A 15639-nucleotide genomic window follows, 5' to 3' on the forward strand; every position below is an offset into this window, starting at 1 on the left:
CACCCCGCTCCCCGACAAACCCCGTGTCCAGCCTCAGAGCCGCATGACACAGTCGTCCCCTGACACAGCCCCAGGCATCGCCCCATCCCAAGTCTGTTCCGGGAGACATGGCTCCTGGCTCCCCCCGTGTCTCTGTGCCTCTCTCCTCTGCCAAGTCCCTGACTTGCCTCTCCCAGGCTCTGCTGCTCTTCTCCTCCAAGTCACATTCCCAGCAGGGAGGAAAGGGAGGACAGCGCTGGGTTTTCACCCCTTCACCTGACCTTTCTGGCCCGGCGAGGGCTGGACCAGAGCCCCTGAGCACTGGCTGCTTCAGGCCCCAAGCCAGGCCCCAAACAGGGAGGCCACCGACCTCAGTTCACTTGACGCACACATAACAAGCTTTGCTTTTAGGTCTCAGGGCTTCCTGCATGCCTGAAGGCCGTGTGCATTCACTCCAACATGTCCAAGAGCCAGAGAGAGGCTGCGATGGAGCAGGTGAGCAGAGCTGCAGCCTTCCTCTGGGCTGTGCATCTGTCTGCCCTCAGACCCCTCTGCCCCCTTGAAGGGTGTCAGGACCCTGGGGCCATAGGGCTGGCATTGCGGGCAGTGCCTGCTCTAAGCCTGGCACTGGCTGAGCGTATTGAGGGCTCCCCTCAATGCTGGATATCACTGTGGGGGCATCAGTCGCTACCCCACTGCCCAAGGGGACTCGTGCACAGCCGGCTGGGCCCTGGGCTGTTGCATTCTTGCTTGCAGCTTGTCTTTACAGCAGCAACTGCAGAATGGGGCCTCGGGCCTGAAGCTGTACCAGGAGGGCCTTTGTGCTTTCACAGCACTCCGTATCCTTTTCTGGGCTCACTTGGACAGGGCCGGGAGCTCCAGCTGGGGGTTTGTACGTGTGAGAGCCTGACTGCCCCATGTACGTGTTTGGGAGCAGAGGACTTTGTATCCAGAGGCTCAGAGCCCCTCTGTTTGCCCCCCCAGCCCCGGAGGTGTCTTTGGGAGGGTGTCCACATGGGTTCCTGCCCAGCGCAGGGCTCACGGGGTGCCGTGTGCTTGCAGGTGAAGGCAGGAAAGGTGCACGTCCTCCTACTCTCCCCTGAGGCCCTGGTGGGCGGAAGTGGGGTGGGCTCCACCTGCCTGCCCTCAGCCGACCAGCTGCCCCCCGTGGCGTTTGCCTGCATCGATGAAGCCCACTGCGTCTCCGAGTGGTCCCACAACTTCCGCCCCTGCTACCTGCGGCTCTGCAAGGTGAAGGATGATGGCAAGGTGGGGAGGGATGCTTATACCTGTGCTGCAAAGGCTCTACCATGCCATAATGCTGCCACAGGGGAGAGGAGATGGTGCCACAGGCTCCTGGCAGGGTCTCCAGGGTGTGGGGACTAAATCCAGACATGGGCAGGCGGCTATGAGCTGCGGGCAGGCTGGTGCTGTCTGGAAGAGCTAATGGGGATGGGGACAGGGTGCATCATGGGTGCCAGTCCCAACCCAGCCACCAGCACCTAACGCCTCCTCCTGTGGCAGGTTCTCCGGGAGCGCCTGGGCGTGCGCTGTCTGCTGGGCCTCACAGCCACGGCCACACTGGCCACAGCACGGGACGTGGCCCATCACTTGGGCATCCAGGAGGAAGAGGGGATTGCCGTGCGCTCGGCCGCTGTGCCGCCAAACCTTCACCTCTCTGTCTCCATGGACAGGGACAAGGACCAGGTAGGGCAGGGCCAGGGCTCTTTTGGCCACTCCTTCCCCCCTCGTATAAGGCCTGTCTGGTCCCTAGGGCAGCCTAACGTCCCCACGTGGTGGCGGCTGATACAGGCACTGGGGTTTCACAGCCCTGGAATGGGTACATTGCCATGAGGCACCTGGACCCAGAGGCTCACCCCCCCACCCCTTTGTTTTCAGGCCCTGGTCTCCCTGCTGCAGGGGCAGCCGTTCGCATGCCTAGACTCAGTGATTGTGTACTGCACACGCCGTGAGGAGACGGCCCGCGTCGCCACGCTGCTCCGCATCTGCCTCCAGGGCACGGTGCTGCGGGGGCCTGTGACCCTGGTGGAGCAGGAGGAGGATGGGACGAGGCCGAAGAAGGGCGCAAAGGGTAAAGGAGGGGCGGCTGGGGCCTCTAGCATGGGGGTGGGGGAACCACGTTACAGCCCTCTTGCTGGAGCTAGGCAAGGCTGTGGTGTGGGCAGCTCTGTCATAAAGCAGAAGCTACCAGCACCTGGCTGGGGGGGCAGCATGTGACGCTGCAGACCCTGGGCCTTTAGCTGTAGCCCTGGGTGTCCTGGCACCATTCAGGTTTTTCCCAGTTGAGGACAGGTGAGCACGTTCTGTTGGGACCGCTCTGTGGTACCCACTGGGGACAGGCGATCCTTGCTCTTGTCCAGCTCCTAGGGCTCTGTGTGAGCTGTTAGCACACAAGGAAGAGATCTGGGAGTCACTGGGGGCAGTTTGCTGAAAATATAGCTCTGTACTCAGCAGCCGTTAAAGCAGCAAACAAGGCCGGAGACAATGAAGAAGGGAATTGGGAACAAATCTGAAAGTATCGCGGTGCCCCTTTATACATGGGACGCCTGCGCTGAATCCTGCACCCAGCGCTGGGGCCCTGCACCTGCAAAAGGAGATGGAGGAATGAGAAAAGGGCAGAAAGGATGATGAGGGGTACAGAGGGGCTTTCCTAAGGAGAAGAGACCCACAAGGCCAGGCCTGGGCAGTCTAGAGAAGAGACGCTGGAGGAGGCAGGAAAAAGGTTTACAACACGCAATGGGGAAGAGAAAGTCCCTGGGATTCATTACTGACTGTCCCTCACCAGACACGAGCAAGGGTCACACGTGGACTGAGCGGGCTGCAGTTTAACACTAATACCAGGAAGGTCTTTTCCCCTCAATGCAGCATTAAAGTGGGGGTCTCGTGGCCCCCAGAGGTGGCGGGAGCCGAGAGCTCAGCCAGATTCACAAGGGCATGGAGGAAAGGGGCATCAGTCACTGTTAAGCATAGGAGTGAGGAGCACAACCTGTGCACCAGACCTGCCTGGACTTCAGCGCTGGAGGCTGCAGGGAGAGAGGAACAGGGGAAAACCCTGCTCAGCCCCAGTTACTCCCTTCAGCCTCTGCTCTCTGCTCCATGGGACACGAGAGACTGGGCAGGACAGACCTAGGGTCTGACCCAGTCCAGGCAGCTCTGATGTTCTCATCCCCTGCGGCTTCCCTGAGCCGTGCTATGCAGAGCCAGGAGCACCCAGCGGTAGCAATGACAGGAATGAAGTGCTACTAACACCCCTTTCCTGCTCTCCCCCATGCTGCTGGCACAGCCAAGAAGGCCCAGCGGCCGCTGAAGTGGGTGGCCGATGCCTACCATGGCGGCATGTCACCTGCCGAGCGCCGCCGTGTCCAGAACAGCTTCATGCGTGGGGAGCTGCGGGTCGTGGTGGCCACAGTGGCCTTTGGCATGGGGCTGGACAAGCCCGACGTGCGTGGCGTGGTGCACTACAACATGCCCAAGACCTTTGAGAGCTATGTGCAGGAGATCGGGCGTGCAGGGCGGGATGGCCAGCCTGCCCACTGCCACCTCTTCTTGGACCCCGAGGTGAGGGGGGCAGTGCCATCTGGTTGCCCACGTCCTGGCTGGGCCTTGCTGGGAGGGGGTTGGTTCTGCAGGCTCCCTGGAGCTTTTCCCCGCACCCCGTGAGCCCAGTGGGAGCAGGGCAATGCCCCCGTGGGCTGGGGAGGCCTGTGCTGCTGGAGCCCATCACAGGGTGGGTCCAGCCCAGAGGTGGCAGGAGACCTGTGGGCAATGCAGGTTCCCTGCCAGCTTCAACAGGCAGGCTCCTCCCTGCCCAGCCCATCTTGCTGGGGTGAGACCAGGCCATTAGCCTGGCATTGCCCTCTACCCACCTGAGGCCCCACATCTCATGGGGTGGGTTAAATCCAGTCCTGGCAATGGACCCAGCAAGACTCCGTGGAGCCAAGGCCCGAAGCCTGCTCCTCCCCTGCAGCCCCTTGGTCCCTAACTGGCCCCCAGAGCCAGTGACCCCATGCCAGAGGGCAGCTTGGGTTGGGGTCTTGCCTCTGTTCACTCTGGCCCCTGACCCCTTCTCCTCTGCAGGGCAGGGACCTGCATGAGCTGCGGCGGCACATCTATGCCGACACAGTTGATTTTTTCACTATCAAGAAACTTGTGCAGAAAGTTTTTCCTCCCTGCAAGTGCCGGGAGCATCACCAGCAGCATGACCTCGGCAAGGTGAGGATTGGCCCCTGGCAGCCAGCAGGGTCCAAGCCGGGCCTGCTGGCCCCTGGCACCCAGGGGGTGTGCTGTTGTGGAGGGGGAGCGGATAAGGGTGCCAAATCACTGAGGCACTGGGCTGTAGGTCCCTGCCCTCTCCTGGTACCCCATGCCCTGAAGGACTCACGGTGTTCCTTGCAGGGCAAGGAGGTGTCTGACATGGAGATGTTGGAGCTTGAGATGCTTGACCAGCCCCGAGTGTGCTACAGGCACCTGCGCGCCATCCCCATCCAGCAGACTGTGGAGTCCCTGGACATGCGAGAGGAGGGTGAGGCTTGGGCTGGGCAGGTGGGAGAAGGCTGGGCCGGACCCCTGCACCATGGGGAATTGGGTGTCTCGGGCATCGGGTCCTGAGCCAGCTGGGCCACGGGTGCAGCATGGCCAGAGCAGGCAGTGTCCCCCTTGGCACACCAGGGCCACAGCGCACCCTGCTCTCAGGCCAGGGCCGGGGGGGTCCCCAGCGAGGCAAGTCCCAGCTTTTGCCCCTCTTCTCCTCTTCCCCCCTCACAGCAATCGAGACTCTGCTGTGCTACCTGGAGCTGCACCCCCAGCGCTGGGTGGAGCTGCTGCACCCCACCCTCTCCTCCTGCCGCCTGCTGTGCTATGGGGGCCCCCAGCAGCTCCGTGCCGTTGCCAGGAGGTAACCACTGCCATGGGTCGGGGGAATGGTGCTGGGACACCACCGACTCTCAGCTGCTGGGCCCAGAGGTGCTGGCTGAGCTGCTACCTTGGCTGCCCGATGCCGCCTTGCCGGGGGCCGGGGGATTGTTGAACCCAAAGAGCTGGGCGGCTTGCACCCCTCAGTGTGTGTGGGGCCTGGCAGCTGCCTGGGGAGGTCCTTGGTGCCAGAGGCAAAGGATAGCAGGGTAGAGACCCAGCTCCTTGGTGGGACCAGGGGGGATTTCAGCCCACGCGGGTGGGAGCAGAGGCGTTGTGTGGTCTCGCAGCACCCCCTGCTGGCCAGCCCTGTAACATCACCAGCTTGATGCTACCCGAGGACCCTGTGTGCGCTCCAGCAGCTGCCTCGGGGGGTCACAGGAGACGGGGGCTGGGGACATGGCTGCTGGATTGGCCCCGGGCCTGCAGTACTGAGCTCAGATGCAGCAGGAATTGCTTGTGCATGGCTGCCCACACGTGTTGCGCTGCCCATGCCCTTCCTTTGGAGTGTCGGGGGCAGGCGGGTCTGGGGCCCATGGAGTGGGTGCAGGAGGCAGAGCCCGTGCAAGTACATAGATGTGCAAAGCTCCTTGCACAAGTGAGCTCCTCTGTCCCCTCCCCCAGTGAGGTTGGGAGCTCTGGCAAAAGGTCAGGCCCAGGGCTATGGCAGGAGGGCGACACTTGCAGCATTTGTGGCTCCATGGCTGCTCCCCTGCTCTCTGGGAAGGATTTCCTCTGGTGCCGGCTCTGGGTTCTGCTTTGCTTTCCTGCCCCAACCTCCCTGTTGCCCCCTGCTCCCAGCTGTCCACCTGTGGCTGTGTTCCTGGCCCAGGAGCGCCTGGCAGGGAGGGACCACGTGCAGGCCAGCTCCGTAGAGTTTGACGTGGTGGCGCTGAGCGACTCCATGGGCTGGGAGGTGGTGCCTGTGAAGCGAGCACTGCGCCAGCTCCAGTGGAGCCCTGCACTGCAGACAGGTGAGGGGCTGCCGGGCACTGGGGGGGAAGAGAGTGCAGCGCTTGGCCCTCCCCACGGCACCCAGGCCCCATGTCCTCTGTAGGGGCCTGCGGCTGTCGTGTGCATGGGCACAGCTGTGCCCGGGGCCGAGCCACTGGAGGCTATAGCTCCTCTGGGTCTGTGCGGAGCCCTGGCAGCTTGGGTTCCCTGAATGGGGCTGCAGCTTCACCCGCATCACAGTCGCCTGTACTCACCTGTGTCCCCAGGCCGTGGCAGGAGCAGGGTCCTGGTGGAGTTCAGCGAGCCGTCCTTCCACCTGCGCTCCCCTGGTGACCTCACGCCCGCAGAGCTGGATGCCATGTGCGACTTCCTGCATTGCCGTGTGAGTGCCCGTGAGGCGGCCGCCCTGCATCAGCTGCGAGCCTGCTTCCACGCCTTCCAGCGGTGAGCACCGGCCATGCCACAGGGAGCCTCTCCATGCCTGCTGCCTCTCTCAGGGCATCTGCATGGGGCAGGCACTAGTACCTCACCCAGCCCCAACCCCTGGATTGTAACGTCAGGCCCTGGGAGCCCACGGTGGAGCATGGCACTGGGAAGCCAGGATGAGGCACTGGAGGCTGCAGGGTGCCCCCCCAGTGCACCCAGACCCTGTATCTGCTGCTGGGGCCAGGAGCTGAGCTGCTGGGGTTGGGGCACTCCTGGGCACCTCAGGGAAGCACGGGGAGGGATCTTTGAGCCGGGTCCTGGAATGACTGGAGCAGGGGAGTTGGGAGCAGGCACACCTGTCCCCTCCCTTAGCCAACCCCCAGCTCAGCTCATGCTCCTTCCCTGGCAGCGTGGCCCTGCAGACCTGGGACCTGCCCTCGCAGCTCGGGGCCGAGGAGAGGAGCGCCCAGCTGAAGGCCTTGCTGAAGGACTACTTTGAGAAGGAGCCTGTGACTCAGGGGGCTGAGCCAACCTGCAAGGGGGATGAGGAGGAGGTGGATGAGGATGACCTCAGTGACCTGAAGGTGAGGGCAGCAGGCAGGGAGCTTGGTTACCTCGGCCCTGGGGCTCCTCTCCCCAGGCTCCTCTGGCTGCCTTGCAGGGCAGGGCTGGACAGGTCACTCTACATTCCTTGGCTTTCATCTTCTTCCTCCAAAGCAGCCAGTACCTGTCCTGATCAGATATGGACACTGGCAGCCTAGCCCACGCTCAGATCCAGCTCCTGGGTCCTCTTTCTGCCCAAGGGATGGGTCACTTGGGTGCCCGTGCACTCCTCTGCAAGCCGTGGGGAGGTTGTAGAAGAGCAGGGCCATTGGAACAGCAAGGCTGTGGGAGAGGTGTCAAGGAGAGGGTGGACAAGCACTGGGCGGGGAGGATCGAGGCACAGCGATGCCCATGCTCTGCTGTGGGGATGTCCCAGGCTTCTGGGCTGTGCTGGTTGCTGCATGGGGCTGGGAAGGAATCCTGTCCCCACCCCTACCTTTCTGCTACATATATTGTGGGGGTTTTAAGCCTCCCCCAGAGACACTAGGTCCTGGCTGGAGGGTCTTGCCCCTGCACACAAGCTCAGCCCAGTGCTGCACTGGCACAGGAAGGGATTTCCTCCCTGCTCAGACTGTGACCCTGCAGCTCCCTGCCAGCCCCCCGGCTCTGTGGTTTTGTGAGTTCTTGCTGCCTGTTCCCAAGTCGAGGGGGATCTTGCTGTCAGGGCCAGGACCAGCCTTCAGCATTGTGTCCTGGGTCTGCTGTGGCACAGGGAGCCGTTTCTGCCTGCTGCTGGGGGCTGATGGAGCCTCTGAGTGCCATGTGGAGGGTTTATTTGCCGTGTCCGTGCTTGGAGGCAGAGGCACCTTCATCTCCTGAACAGGAGAGCTCCTCATTCCTAAGCCTGGCTCTGTTGGGCTTGTGGAGGAGAGACCAGACCCAGCTGCCTGCGTCCTGAGAGCAGCAGGTTGAGGTCTGGGGCCCCATTTCCCACCGTGCAGCTGCAGAAAGAGGGAAATGTGCAGGGTTGGAGCAGTTCTGCAGGTGCAGCAAGATTGTGCCCAAACCTCCCCTTACCTACGATGCTCAGCACAGTGCTTGCTCCACAGCTGCAGGACGGGGAAGCCCAGGTCCGCGCAGACATCCGGCATTTCCTGTCCATCCGCCCCGAGGAGAAGTTCTCCGGCCGAGCCATCGCCAGGATATTCCACGGCATCGGTGAGTTGAGGCCTGGGCCCTGTCTCCCTCCCTGGGCCGCTTGCCCAGTACAATTCCCCCAGCATCCCAGGCAGCACTCAGGTAGCCCCCCTTTGCCCCTGCTTCAGCCTCGCCACACCCCATCCTCGTTTTCAGGCCCCGACTCCTTTAAAGGTTTTTGGTTCTCCGCACGCATGCATGTCTTGGGCAGCTCCCATCGAGGAGCTGTGCACTTCCCCTCTGCCCTCAGCACCCCTAGCTCAGGTCTAACCCATGCACCAGAGAAGCAGGACACTGTCGGGGAGGAGTCACTGCACATGTAGTAGGCAGGTCCCCTCTTCCCCAGCGACTCCAGCCATGGCCTGGGTGCTGTCTCCCACAGCAGCCACCCCCCATTGCTGCCTCCCTGAGTTCCAGCAGCTGAGTCTCAGGCTTTCAGAGCTGCTAGGCTCAGCCCCTCCCGAATCTGATCAGTCCAGGGCCATCACTACAGCCTGCCAGAGACCCCAGTGGGATGGGGCAATATCTACCTTGCCCTAGTGCTGGGCTTGGCATAACCAGGCTGCAGCTGCCTGTGCTCCGGGCTCTGACTTCTTGAAAGCTTTGGCCCCTTTGCCTGGGCCCGGCACTAGGTAAAGAAGGGCTCACGCTCAGCCCCTCTGCGCAGGGAGCCCGTGTTACCCCGCACAGGTATACGGGCGAGACCGCCGGTTCTGGAGGAAATACCTGCATTTTGACTTCCACCGGCTCATGCGCCTGGCCACCGAGGAGATCCTGGGCTGGAAGTGAGCCCAGGGGCCGGGCAGTCTGGGCCATACGGCGTCACCTCCTGGAACTCTCTTCCCTCTTGTACAGCGTTTAGTTTGGTTTTGTCATGGAACTAATAAACCACAGCAGCTTTTTTAAAAGTGTCCCAATTCTTGTCTCGGCCCCCCTGCTGTGGGCACTGTGGCCTGGCTCTGGGGGTGGTGCAGGATGGGTACATGGAGTGACTTCCCCAAGGGCACTGGGTAAAGAAATCGCTGCCTTGCTCCCAAGGCCAGTCCAAGGGACTCAGGCATCCTTGAGACCCTGGCTCGTGGTTTTCATCGACAGCCAACATGTCCCGGGAAATGGGGCAGACTGGGGAACGCTGCTGTGGTCCCAGTGTAAGGGCAGGGGGGTGCTGGGTGTCTGGGCAAGAAGCCTCCAACCCAGGCAGGAGCCCAGGCAGTTCTGAACACCGCCCCCCCGGTCCTCTTGTACCTGTTAAATCTTTGCAGGCAGCAGCCTGGTGATTTTGTCCACCTGCTCACCAAGCACACACACGTGCAACCGGTTTTGAAGGGGCTCCCGCCTTGGAGCTGGCACTGCCCCGGGTGAAGCATGTGAGGCCACGCTCCCTGCAGGGAAACTGCCTGCTCTGCTTTTCCCTGCAGTCTTGTGTCACAAATAGATATTTCAGGCCTGTTTCTCCACGTCCAACCCCCACCTGCCCGGGCAGCTCTGGGCTCACTGGGGGTCAGGCTTCTCCAGGACTCCAGCTGACCCAGCCTGGGGCAGAGGCTGCCGAGGGCTGGACCCGGAAGCTGGGGCAGAGGGTGCGTCTCATCCCCGGAGCACAGAGGGCAGAGCCAGGCTCCATGAACGTGCTCCATGAGGCTGCCCCCCCCCCGCTCTAACGGTGCAGGGGGCAGCAGGGGCCACTCTGCGTGTGGTGGGGAGGACGGGGTGGGCAGCGTCAGCGGGGGCCGGGGCACGGCGCAGTGTCAGGGCAGCCAGCAGTGCCAGACGTAAGAGTGTAAGAGCTGCCGTGGACTGCAGCAGATCCCAGGTCCATCCTGCCCATCCCCTGCGTCCCATGGAGCTGCAGGGAGTGACCGGGTCCGAGCAGGGTTTTCCCTTGTTCCCCTCTCCCTGCAGCCTCCAGCGCTGAGGTCCAGGCAGGGCGATGAAGAGGCCGTGCCCTCGCTCCTGCCCCAGAGCCACCGATGCCCCTTTCCTCCACGCACGTGTCCAAGCCCTGGTGCACGTGGCCGAGCTCTCTGCTCCCACCACCCCTCGGGCCACGAGCCCCCCTGGGGGGGAAGGACCTCCCTGGTGTTCGTGTTAAACTGCCTCCTGCTCGGTCCGCGCGTGCCCCTCGTCCCTGCCTGGTGAGAGACGAGCAATGGTCAAGCCCTAGGCTATGGACAGAAGTTTCTTCTTTGTTTGTTTTGCCATTTAAAGCACTTTATGGCCGTGACTTAACAGACGTGCACAGCTTCACGGCACTTTAAGCTGCCCCTTGGTCACAGACAGAGCACGGTGGGCGTTCGGGGCTGGACGGGGCACGCTGCACCGCTTGAACGAACTTCTGCCCGCTGGACAAAGCCCAGCCGTGCTTCCCCCTGGGGCGGGGTACTTTGCCAGACACAGGCGGCTTTCCGGGGGCGGTGGCACAGTTTGGGGCAGCGCAGCAGGGACGGGCACGGCCGGGCGGTGCCAGCGTCGGCTGCTGCTGGGGGGCTCGCTTCGGTCCTCCACCACCATAGAGTGGAGCGAGATCCGGGCCAGAAGAGCCGGGGAGAGCAGTGAGCGGCGGAACCAGGAGGGCCCCGTGAGTAGCCAATGGCTGGGCGGTGGGCGAGGCTAACGAGCCGGGCGGGAAGAGGCCCCGCTCTAGCCGACGCTTCCGCGTTGTCGATGGCCGTGGAGGAGCGAGGGCTGCTGTAGGTGCAGGGTTTGGGGGAGCAGGGGGCCTCCAGGATTGGGTGGCCGTCTGTTGCTAGGGTGACTGTTGCCCTGGCGCTTGGTGGCCGCGTGGAGGCGGGGTGCCTAGACCACAAGGGGATCCCCACGGTATCTTAGTTGCCATGGCAGCAGGAGGGGTGGGCACCATGGCAACGGTTGCCACAACAGCATTGGGGCTGCCTGTATCCTGGCCACATCGTGTGGCTACAGGTTGCCCATTACCACGGTGCCAGGGGCGGTTGCCATGGCACTGCATGCGTGTCCTGTGGGTGGGTGCCCACGTGTCCCATGGTGTGGGTGCACACATCTTGTGGGTACATGTCCCGCAGCGTGGGTGCACACGTATCCCATGGCAGGTGTACACATCTCATGGATGCATGTGTCCCGTGGTGTGGTTGCACATGCCTCGTGGGTGTGCGTGTCCTGTAGTGCGGTTGCACACATGTCCTGTGGCATGGTTGCACACACACCTTGTGGGTGCACATATGTCTTGTGGCATGGGTACACATGCCTAGGTGCATATGTGCCCCATGGGGTGGATGTGCACATGCCTCAGTGCCCAGGTGTCCCGTGGCATGGGTGTGCACATCTCGTGGGTTCATACGTGTCCCAAGGCATGGGTGTGCACATTTCACGGGGGCACACATGTCCTGTGGCATGGTTGCATAGGTCTCATGGGTGCACGTGTCCCATAGCGTGGGTGCACACATCTCATGGGTGCGCATGTGTCCCGTGGTGTGGTTGCACACACCTCATGGGTGCATATGTCCCGTGGCTTGGGTGCATTTCATGGGTGCCCACGTGTCCTGTGGCATGGGTGTGCACATGCCTTGGTGCCCAGGTGTCCCATGGCGTGGGTGTGCACATCTCATGGGTTCGTGCACATGTGTGTCCCGTGGCATGTACACTCACGTGTCCTGTGACATGCGCAGCCCCGGGGCCGGGCCAGGCCTTCGCGGCCACACCTGAGCCCCCGGCTCTGCCTCCCCCTGCAGGCCCGCGCCCCCAGCGGGCGGGAAGGATGAAGGCCAAGTACGCGCTGCTGGGGACGCTGTACTTCGTGCAGGGGCTGCCCTATGGGCTGCAGTCCGGCCTGCTGCCCGTCTACCTGCGCAGCGCCGGCCTGTCCCTCACCCGTGTCAGCCTGGCCAAGGTGCTCTACCTGCCCTGGGTGCTCAAGGTGCTGTGGGCGCCCTGCGTGGACCGGTGTGGCGCCCTGCGGGCCTGGCTGGCGCTCAGCATGGCCGGGTTGGCGCTGGCCTGCCTCGTCTGCGCCGCCCTGTCGCCGGAGACCGACTTCCTGCCCCTGGCGCTGGCGCTGGGGGTCATGAACCTCCTGGCCTCGCTGCAGGACGTGGCGGTGGACGGCGTGGCTGTTCAGCTCCTGGCGCGGGACGAAGTGGGTCACGGCAACGCGATCCAGGTAGTGGCCTATAAGCTGGGCTCAGTGCTGGCGGGCGGCGGGATGCTCGCCGTCCTGCACCGCGTGGGCTGGAGGACTCTCTTCTGCCTCCTGGCCACCGTCTACCTTGTGGCCGTGCTGTACGTGTGCAAGGCACCGGTGCTGCGGCTCCTGCCGCGGCCCCCCAGCTGGGAGAGCCAAGCCCAAGCCGGGACCCTTGAGCCGCGGAGGATTGTCCGGGAGGTTCTCTGCGTGCCAGGCACCCCGTGGACCGCAGGATTCGTCCTTCTCTACAAGCTGGGTGAGTTGGGGAAAGAGGGTCCCGCACAGTCACGGCATTGGGTCACGGGAACTTCAAGCTGGGAGGGACCTCACGAAGCCACACCTAGTGCAGCCCCCTGCACCAGGCAGGATTAGCCCTGGTTGAACCACCCCAGCAAGTGTGTCCATCCAACCTGCCCTTGAAGGTTTCCAAGGATGGAGATCCTGCACTCCCCTGGGCAGCTTGTTCCAGTGCTGAACCCCTCTCAGAGTCAGAGTATTTCTCCTCATCTCCAGCTTCAGTTTCCCCTGCTGCAGCTTGAGGCTGTTGCTCCTCGTCCTGTCTCCGAAACCCACAGAGCAAAGCCCATCTCCATCCGCTCTGTCATCACCCAGCGGGTCCTAGTTCATCACAGGGAATTCGGTTTGGGAGGAACCTGCAGAGTCCCATCCAAGCCAACCCCCTCCCGAGGCAGGATCAGCCCCGTCCAAACCAGCCCAGACAAACCATCACCTAAACTCTTCGTAAGACTACCATCACCCCAGCAGCCCCAGACATCACACCCGAACCTGCCCCAGGGAAAGCCGGGGGGCCGTGGCCACCAACATCCTGCTGCTGTGGAAGGTTAATAGATGCTCCAGAGACCCCTGGCCGAGGCCGTGCCCCTGCTGCAAAAGAAGGCAACCCTCCCTCCCCCCTCCACACTGCGCACCAGTCTGACCAGGGGGAAATCGCTTCCTGCCCCAGTGTAGCACTGGGCTGTGCCTGAGTGTGGGGGGCAAGCCTGTCCAGCCAGGACCCTGCGGGGTTGGTGCCAGCGAGAGCATTGGCCCAGCCCAGCCCCAGCCCCAGCCTGGGCTGCAGCACCCAGCGCCTCGGGGGAAAGCTGGAGAAAAACCCCAAGGCCGACAGACACGGCAGCAAGGGATGGAGGTCCCTCCTGGCTCCATGTGGCAACCAGCAAAGCCCAGAAGCCGGGGGAGTCTCCACAGTAAAACACAGGCATCACTACACCTAGATCATCCTCCACTCACGCTTATCCAACTCTTCTTGCACAGTTTGAGTGATGAAGAGTCCCCCCGTCTCTGCCACCTGTCCCGCTGCCTCCCTGCTCTGACAGCGAGCGAAGAAGCTGTTCCTGATCTGTCACAGGAAAGCTGTGCTGGAAGAAACCGCAGGAGGTCACCTCTAGTCCAGGCCCCTGCTCAAGGCAGGACCACCCCCAGCAAAACCATCCCAGACAAGTGTCTGTCCAAGCTGCTCTTGAAAACGTCCAAGGATGGAGACCCCACCAGTTCTCTAGGGGCCCGCTCCAGCGCCCGGCCGCCCTCGGAGCCACACGCTTCCTCCTGACCCCCAGCCGGCTTGTCCTCCGCCGCGCGAGGCCGTAGCTCCTAGTCCCGTCCCCACCCTCTCTGCCATTGTCCGTCAGGGATTTGAAGCCCCTCGGGCTTCTCCCCTCCAGACCCAATACCCCCAGCTCTTCTAGCCTGTCCTTAAAGGTCTTGTCTCCCAGGCCCCTGGTCATGTTTGCTGCCCTGCACCGGACTCTTTCCAAGCTGTCCACGTCCTTCTTGACATGCGGGGCCCAGAATTGGACCCAGGACTCCAGGGATGGCCTCCCCAGGGCTGCCCTTGATGTGCAGGTGATGCTGCTGCTTGTACGGCCTGGGAGGCTTTGGCTTATTTTGCACCTGAGCATGCGGCTGGCTCCCGTTCAGCTGCTGATCCACTGTAACCCCCAGGTCCTTCTCTGCAGCCCAGCCAGTTGTTCCCAGTCCTTGTTTGTGAGGGGACAGTTGGAGGTAGTGGCTGCCAGTACAGAGGGGCAGGGGTGAGGGCTGTATGACCCACCATGGGCAGAAAGCCCCCAAGGAGGAGCTGGGGGCTGAGACTCAGCTGTCAGCACCCCTTTCCCTTGCAGGGGAGCAGGGAGCCGCTACCATGTTCCCGCTGTTCCTGCTGGACCACGGGTTCACGCCCCAGCAGCTGGGGCTCTGGAACGGGATAGTCGCCGTGGCCTGCTCCATCCTGGGCTCCTCGCTGGGCGGGCAGCTGATGTCCAGGCAGAGGTAATGCAGACGGGGGCTCCCGGGGCTGATGTGCAGACGGGCCGCCCCGGTGTCCCCCCGTCCTCCCTGCTGCTCTCTCCAGGTCATGCTCCCCTTGGCCAGGTGGGGATGGGGCGCCCAGCCCAGTCCGCCGGCCCAGCTCTGGCTGCCCCGGCTCCATGAGCAGCCTCTGCCTCAAGTCTGTCTCCCCTCCAGGCAGCCGCTGGCTCTGCTGAAGACACTGCTGCTGCTCCGCTTCTGTGGCCTGAGCCTGCAGACCCTGCTGCTGCTCGCGTATGACCCCCACATCTCTCTCCTTGGCGGTAAGCTGCGCCCCGCAGGGTCTCTCTGGGAGCATGATAGACAGTGGGCTCCAAGGCAGCTGCCCTGTGCCCCCCAGGGCATTGTCCGGGAGCTGTGGTTCAGCTGGGGAGCCTGGCTGGTGGGTCTGGGGGAGCCCCCAAGCTCCCTCCCTGCTGGTTTCTGGTTCCCTTGTCAGACTCCAGGCCCTTGCATTAGACTCAGGGCCCCTGCAGCAAATGCCGCCTCTTTGCCGCCACCCCGCTCTGAGTCTGGGAAAGGACTGGGGCAGTTGTTCTGGGGCAGAGAACTCGGCATGGTTTGGACGAGTCCACGTGGGACGTGATCACGCCCCAATGCTCAGCGCTGGTCAGGACTCACCGAGGGGCCTGTGCAGTTCTGGGGTCCACGTTTTAAAAAGGATGGGGAGAATCCTAGAGTCCCAGGTTGTGGGGCAGGCAGGGACCTGCAGGGTCACATACAGTCCAACCCCTCCTGAGGCAGGGTCAGCTCCGTCCAAGCCAGCCTGGGCAAATCCATCATCCAAACTCTTTGCAAAACTCCCCTCAGCCAGAAGTGAGGGAGGTGCCAGGGGCAGGGAACAAAGATCGAGGGCTTGGAAGACACAGGCGGAGAGGCTGGAGGAGCCAGGCAGGTTCAGCGGATGGAAAAGGTGCTTCAGAGGGGACACAGCAGGGATCTGTGGATACCTCGAGGGCCACGGCAACGCCAGAGAGAGGAGAGGAAGCTCCTTGTCTCTAGGTGCAGAGGTGGACACGGACCCCTGGCTTGATTTCATAGACATTAGGGCTGGAAGGGACCTCGGGAGATCATCGAGTCCAGCCCCCTGCCCAAAGGGCAGGAAGTCAGCTGGGGTCATA

General features: G+C 62.9%; 3 protein-coding genes across 3 annotated transcripts in view; all 3 read left to right on the top strand.

Annotated features, from left to right (window-relative positions):
- RECQL4 (RecQ like helicase 4) overlaps positions 1–8935 on the top strand; it is a 42994-nt gene extending 34059 nt beyond the window's left edge. The window contains exons 12-24 of the mRNA XM_019530992.1: positions 391–474; positions 1042–1230; positions 1504–1686; positions 1879–2071; positions 3284–3558; positions 4078–4212; positions 4396–4522; positions 4765–4894; positions 5713–5885; positions 6132–6309; positions 6701–6875; positions 7944–8052; positions 8699–8935. Of these exons, the coding sequence (XP_019386537.1) occupies positions 391–474; positions 1042–1230; positions 1504–1686; positions 1879–2071; positions 3284–3558; positions 4078–4212; positions 4396–4522; positions 4765–4894; positions 5713–5885; positions 6132–6309; positions 6701–6875; positions 7944–8052; positions 8699–8820 (2073 nt within the window). The 3' untranslated portion in view covers positions 8821–8935. The remainder of the gene's footprint in view (positions 1–390; positions 475–1041; positions 1231–1503; positions 1687–1878; positions 2072–3283; positions 3559–4077; positions 4213–4395; positions 4523–4764; positions 4895–5712; positions 5886–6131; positions 6310–6700; positions 6876–7943; positions 8053–8698) is intronic.
- PDC (phosducin) overlaps positions 1–15639 on the top strand; it is a 99923-nt gene that overhangs the window by 69055 nt on the left and 15229 nt on the right. The window lies entirely within an intron of this gene.
- On the top strand, positions 10257–15559 carry MFSD3 (major facilitator superfamily domain containing 3). Its single transcript, XM_019530996.1, has 4 exons — positions 10257–10721; positions 11739–12446; positions 14332–14479; positions 14675–15559. The coding sequence occupies exons 2-4, from the start codon at positions 11765–11767 to the stop codon at positions 15102–15104; spliced, it is 1260 nt and encodes a 419-aa protein (XP_019386541.1). The 5' UTR covers positions 10257–10721; positions 11739–11764; the 3' UTR covers positions 15105–15559.

Source organism: Crocodylus porosus, unplaced genomic scaffold (genome assembly GCF_001723895.1).
Source record: "Crocodylus porosus isolate Cpor-Errol unplaced genomic scaffold, CroPor_comp1, whole genome shotgun sequence".
Lineage (NCBI taxonomy): Eukaryota > Metazoa > Chordata > Crocodylia > Crocodylidae > Crocodylus > Crocodylus porosus.